Source organism: Patagioenas fasciata, chromosome 30, assembly GCF_037038585.1.
Source record: "Patagioenas fasciata isolate bPatFas1 chromosome 30, bPatFas1.hap1, whole genome shotgun sequence".
Classification (NCBI taxonomy): domain Eukaryota; kingdom Metazoa; phylum Chordata; class Aves; order Columbiformes; family Columbidae; genus Patagioenas; species Patagioenas fasciata.
This window is the reverse complement of record NC_092549.1, coordinates 1,760,077-1,766,739: the sequence shown is the minus strand read 5'-3', so window position 1 is coordinate 1,766,739 and position 6,663 is coordinate 1,760,077. Positions and strand designations below refer to the sequence as shown.

The following is a 6,663-nucleotide window of genomic DNA, read 5'->3' as shown; positions in this document are numbered from 1 at the left end:
CTGAGACACAAGTCACCTCATAATCCCATACCCATCCATCCTCCTCCTTATGGACCAGGACCTGACTAGGTAAAATTATGCTTGTTTTATCAAATTGATCAAATCTATTTCCTATCAAAGATCTGAGTGAAGAAGCATTCTTTATAGGAATGTGAAATGTTGACACCTTTTCCATGTCCTTCCCTGCCTCTTTTATTTTTTCATTTTTTTCCTTTTTTTCCTTCTTCCTGGTCACTAATTGTGAATTCGCTACCCAAAGTGCAAAGCCAATCCCACACCCAGAGACGAGATACTGTTTATTACAGAGTTGTGCAAGTCTGGATGCTGGAGCAAAGCCAGCACATCAGATAGAAAAGAAACAGCTAATGTATACAAAATCTTAACCCTGCATTCAGACCCTCACTGCAGTCCTAAAGAGCCAAGCGTTTACACCTCAGCATCTTGGTTAGAAAATTATTTTATCACCACGCATGGTGGTTGAGGAAGGGTCCTGGGCTGAGCCTGCGTCTCCCATCCTAGGGATGTGTATTTTAGTATTATAATGAGTGTATAAAGATAAAAGTTCAGCTAAAGGACACTTCATGTAACAGTCTTGAGAGAGATGTTAAAACAAGACTCAACTAATTGTGCAGGCTCCAGAGTGTCTGCGCTGCAAGGACAATATTCTTTGCAAGTTCTGATTAGGTGTTTTAAAGGTCACTTTCGTTAGTGGAGCAGACAGACCCAAACTGAGAGGATTTACATATTTTAGGTTAGCAGTTGCAGGCAGGATTCATTCTTTTTACTGGTAAGGACTACATCTTCTGTCTTCAAAGAGCTCTCCAAGGTAAAGATGCATTGAATCATAGAATAACTCAGGTTTGAAGAGAGCCCTGAACATCATCTTGTCCATTGCCTGTCCCTGCCTGCGCTCACAGCACTGACACACAGCAGGACGGGGACCAAGCTGCCAGAGCACTCAGGCCTTGCACCAACACAAGGGATGGGAAGGAGAGCATGGAAGTGAAGTGAGAACAGCTCTGGAAGACCAAGCGCTGGTGCTCCCTGGCAGGGCTGCCATGCTGGACACGTTTCCCCTCCTTCTATGCACACAGGAACTGTCCCTGCAGCTCCAAACAGGCCTTGGTGAAAGGATATCAGGAGAAAACACATGCTGCAAGGCCTATTAATTTGTTTAAACACACACAGAGCACAGCTTCTCATTTACACAGCCCCTCAGTAAGCAAAGAAAACAGTGAATTATTAAGGGGATGACAAAATTATCACATGTGAAAAACCACAAGTAGCAACAAAAAATACAGAGGGACAGGCTGGGCCTGCAACAATTTACACTATAACAATTATGCAGAAACTGATGAGCAGTATATTGCTTCATAAAATAATCCAGCCATCAGTTTCCTCAGGGCATCCTTGAGCTCCTGGTTCCTCATGCTGTAGATGAGGGGGTTCACTGCTGGAGGCACCACTGAGTACAGAACAGACACCACCAGGTCCAGGGGTGGGGAGGACATGGAAGGAGGCTTCAGATGGGCAAACATGTCTGTGCTGAGGAACAGGGAGACCACGACCAGGTGAGGGAGGCAGGTGGAAAAGGCTTTGTGCCGTCCCTGCTCAGAGGGGATCCTCAGCACGGCCCTGAAGATCTGCACATAGGACACCACAATGAACACAAAACACCCAAATGCTAAACAGACACTGACCACAATAAGCCCAGCTTCCCTGAGGTAGGAGTGTGAGCAGGAGAGCTTGAGGATCTGGGGGATTTCACAGAAGAACTGGCCCAGGGCATTGCCCTTGCACAGTGGCAGTGAAAATGTATTGGCCGTGTGCAGCAGAGCAGTGAGAAACCCAGTGGCCCAGGCAGCTGCTGCCATGTGGACACAAGCTCTGCTACCCAGGAGGGTCCCATAGTACAGAGGTTTGCAGATGGCAACGTAGCGGTCGTAGGACATGATGGTGAGCAGACAATATTCTGCTGTGCTCAGGAAGATAAACAAAAAGACCTGTGCTGCACACCCTTGAAAGGAAATGACCCTTGTGTTCCAGAGGGAATTTGCCATGGACCTGGGGAGAATGGTGGAGATGGAGCCCAGGTCGAGGAGGGAGAGGTTGAGCAGGAAGAAGTACATGGGGGTGTGGAGGTGTCGGTCCCAGGCTATGGTGGTGATGATGAGGCCGTTGCCCAGGAGGGCAGCCAGGTAGATGCCCAGGAAGAGCCAGAAGTGCAAGAGCTGCAGCTCCCGTGTGTCTGTGAATGCCAGGAGGAGGAACTGGGTGATGGAGCTGCTGTTGGACATTTGGTGCCTGTGAGCATGAGGACCTGTGCAAGGAGGAAAAGACAGTGACAAGTTAGGGGAGACTTCTCTGGGAAAAACCAAAGCCATCTCCCACAGACCCTCCCACCCTGTCACACAAACAGACACTTTTCTTTTTCCAGGAGAACGTCCTGGCTGGAGCCCTCGTCGGTGCTTGATGAGTGTGCAATGAAGAGCAGGGTCTCTGCCCAGGGGCTCTTGAGAAGTCACCCTGACCCTGGGCTGGTGGGACAGGGGCCAGTCCTGGGGTTCAGCTTCGTCAGCTGAAACCGCTCCTGATGCAGAAGGGACTGTCACCATCTGTACCCCCAGGCCTGAGAAACTGAGTTTGATAGGCTGGGTGTTTCTACAGCTCCTTCTCACCTCCTGCCCTGGGGAGTGTTCTTGGGTGTCAGAAACCCTCAGCATTTCTGCTGCACTCAGGGAGAACAGAGCGAGTCCTGAGAGACCAGAGGATGCCTGTGGGTCAGTGCAGAGTGAGGGCAGCTGCTCTGTCCCTCTGTCTTGCTCCAGCTGCCCTGGGCTGGCACCTTTCTGATCACACTCCCATGTTACCCTGAAAAACCACTGGGAACTGCAGAGGGCAGAGGGATCCACCTCAGGTCATGACATGTCTCACCCTTTCCTAAGGTCTCAGAACCACACATTTAGCCCAGGACACATAGGGCTCATTTCACAAACCAAACAGCGTTTTATCTGTTGTAGCATCTCTGTGCTTCTCCATGGGGCTTCCAGATAACACACAGATGCTGTAGGACAGGTTTGCGTTCTGGAGGAAAACTCACAGCTAGGAAGAAAACCTCAATGAGACACGCAAGAGTCCTATTGACAGCATTTGATTCAGGGAGACTCAGCTCATTCCCCAGCCCCACAGGCTGCATTGCCCACAGCCCCCAGGTCAGAGCAAAGCTGGACACGTGTTCCCATGGACGCACCTGCAGGAAAGGACCCACAAGATAAGGCTGTGACTCTGCAGCTGAAACTGCCATCCCCAGAGAGCCTGAGAGCAAGAACAAGATCCCAACAGCAGTGACCCAGAGCAGGGGAGCAAGAAGGACAATGCGGTGAGGGTGGGTGTGAGAGAGGCCAGGGCAGAGGCAGCCGGGCACTCAGACAGCGTCACCCTTCCCCAGCTGTGCAGCCACCTCCCAGACACCAACATTGCCGGGCAGCTGCTCTCAGCCCCTGTGCTCTGCAGAGGAACTGGAGCTCTGGCTGCACAGGAGCTGCTCCATGCCTTGGAGCCCCCGGCCCTGAGGGCAGAGGCTTTGCTGGGTGGGACAGGAGGCCAGGGGGCTGCTCACAGGAGGGATCTGCACTGCAGGGGATCACAGGGACTTTTCTCTTTCTCCCTCCCATAACAATTCCGGGTTTAGTTTCCTCTCATTTCTGATCATTTCCCTGCTGCCTGGAGATTCTCCCCCTGGGCGGTGTTTCCCTGTCCATGTCTCTTCCCTGTCAGTGCTCACAGACCCCATCCCACCCTCTGTGCCCTCCCCCTGGCCCTACAGATCCTGCCTGTTCACAGGACACTGCCTGGGGGCATCTTCCTGTTTGCAGGTGGGAAGTCAGGAGAGGTCAGACTAAGGCTGACAGGCCCAGCAAAGGTGATGCAGGTGCTGTGCAGAGGCAGAGGGGTGGTGCAGGGATGTTATGAGCCTTCTGGCAGATGTACTGATCACTCAAAGCTGCAGTTCAGGAGTGTCAGTGACTTGTTTAAGCATGAGAGCTCATTTTCATTTTATCCTTTCCTGTACCCACCATCCCTTGGGATAGGAAACTGACAAGCTCAGGAAAGCTCCTTGTCTGTCTGGTAATCCTTGCAGTGACCCTTGTCTTTGAGGCATCCGCTTGGAAAAATTATGGGGGTGATGTGGAGCTGTGAGCAGCCCTGACCCACACAGCACCCTCTCACAGCAGAAGCACTTCTCCTGCCCTTATGGGGGATGCTCCTTTCCCCAGCAGCTTCTCCCCACAGCACTGTGAGGATCTCCCCGGGCAGACTGAGCGCTGACCCTGGCAGGCGGCAGAGTCCCTGCCCGAGCACAGCCCTGGGGTGCAGGGACCCTGCTCTGCAGCACAGCCCGGGGCACCTCTGGTGCTCACCTGGCTTCACACACCTGCAACTGATCCAGGAGAAAGGAGCTGTCTTGTCCTGGGTCTATTATGGTGTAGAAGGAATCTCTCGCTAGGAGGAGCCCATATTCTTCCACAATGAAGAAACTGATAGTGCCATGCTGCCAGATCCTATCTGTTGCAGGATGTGCCAACTTCAGGAGATCCCTCTAGGAACGGCAGCTGCCTTGTCCTACAGCCAGAGGCTTGCTGTCTCAATGGCTGTGAAGATTTCACCTTCCTTGAGCTCTCAGCATCCTCCCTCCCCAGATTGCCTTTCCCTTCTCTCTGCCTGGTTCCTCTGCCCTCGGTGCTGCAGGCAGAGCCCTCAGCCCTGCTGCGCTGTGCAGAGGAGCTGCTCCTGGGCAGAGCTGTCTCTATGCAGCGTTACCGCCTGCCATGAGCTCTCTCTGTCCCAGGAGCCCAGCCCAGCTCAGCAGCAGAGGAGCAGCCCAAGGCGCTTTAATGACCCCTCTGGTGGGTTTGGTGCTGAGTCCATGGACCTCAGACCCCAGAGGAAGATGAAGAAGTCAAACTCAGGTCCAACTTTAAATGTTTCTCGTAATGTTAATTAATCCAACTAAGGGACACAACTGAGAAAACATCCCCAGGGTCAGTTTGGACAGAAAGCTTGAATCAGAACAAATAGTAAGCAAGTGAAAGGTGGCTCTGATGCTGAGTAAACCTTGTTGTGTTTCTTTAACCAAAGGGCCAAGTCCTGACCCCCAGCCCCTGGGAAGGCAGATCCTGTCCCTCCCACATTGCCCAGTGCCCTTCCTGGACAGTGTGATGCTGGGGCTGTGCAAGGCCAAGGGCAGGACTATGGTCCCACACCTCCCAGGTTCCTGGCTGGGGACAAGGAGGCCATGAGGCCCCTGTGCTGGAAGAACAAGGTGTCTCCTCACAGGCATCAGAGGTGGAGACAACATCCATAGCCAAGGGGAGAAGGAGCTCAGGTCTGGCGGGGCTTTCAGCCTCTTTACATCCCTTGATCATCTCCACGACAGCCTGTCCTGTGCTGTGGCATCCCCTGCACCTCTTTCCCTGCAGGCTGCAGACATCCCCCCTGCCGCCCCACCTTGCTCTTGTCTGAGCATCTTCCTTCCTTTGCTGAGGTCTCTCCATCCTCCCCAGCTGTTCCTTGAAGCACAAAGCCTTGGGCTGATGCAGACTCCCTCTGCTGACCTGCTCCACCACAGCACTGCCCTTCCACTCACATTCCTTTCTGCTCATGTTCAGCCAGGACCTCCCCAGCTGCACTTTGGGCCATTATTTCTTTCTCATGCTCTTTCCCACTATGAAGAAAACCTCCACCACCTCTGAAACCACCCTTCAAGCACTCTCAGGCTACTCCTGCACTGCTGCAACCTCCCCAGCACTGCTGGGCCAACGCAGCCCAGGGCCACAGTAGCCCAGGACCCTCAGCATCCCACACCATGTGCACAAGGTGCTGAACCTGCCTTGGCAGAGCCCTGCACTCTCCAGTTCCTCCCTGCTTCTCCAAACTGGAAGGCACACACTGACACACACCCGTGTGTGTGGGGTCACACCAGTGCTGAACCGAATGGGATGAGAGCTCCAGGTGCCTTGTCATTGATGCCCTCACTCACAATGAAAACACATCGAGCCACTCAGCACATGAAGGATCTCCATAGATCCAAGCAACTTCTTCACTTTGAGGGAATCCCACTGCTGATTCTTCCAGCCCGTCTCTCCTGAAAAGCCTGTACCCAGCCATCGCAGCACCCCAAGCCGTGTGACTTGTCCCACACGCCTTGGCGGTTACTGCATGGATGTCAAACAGCACAGGCTGCAGCTTTTCCTGGATGTACCTGCCAAATTCATGGAGGGGTGTGTGAGAGCTTTGACACCTCACATAGCACTGCAGGCCTGTAATTGGCATTGAAAGGAAGAACGGCCCTGGATTTGATTAGTCAGTAGAAACATAGAATCATTTTGGCTGGAAGAGACCCTCAGGATCATCGAGTCCAACCATAACCCAACTCGAGCACTATACCATGTCCTTAAGATCCTCATCCAAATGTCTTTTCAACCCCTGCAGAGATGGTGACTCCACCCCTTCCCCAGGCAGCCTGCTTCACTGCTTCACAACCTTTTCCATGAAGTGTCTCCTCATATCCAAACCGAACCTTCCGTGGCACAACCTGAGACCATTTCTTCTTGTCCTATTACATGCTACCTGGGAGAAGAGCCCAACATCCTCCATGCTACA

The 6,663-nt window shown here is 52.8% G+C and overlaps 1 protein-coding gene across 1 annotated transcript; it reads right to left on the bottom strand.

The window, feature by feature from the left end:
• Positions 1 to 1,340: 1,340 nt before the first annotated feature.
• On the bottom strand, positions 1,341 to 2,384 carry LOC136112887 (olfactory receptor 14A16-like). Its single transcript, XM_065857805.1, has one exon. It carries the CDS (start codon positions 2,382 to 2,384, stop codon positions 1,341 to 1,343), a length of 1,044 nt encoding a protein of 347 aa, XP_065713877.1.
• Positions 2,385 to 6,663: the final 4,279 nt, after the last annotated feature.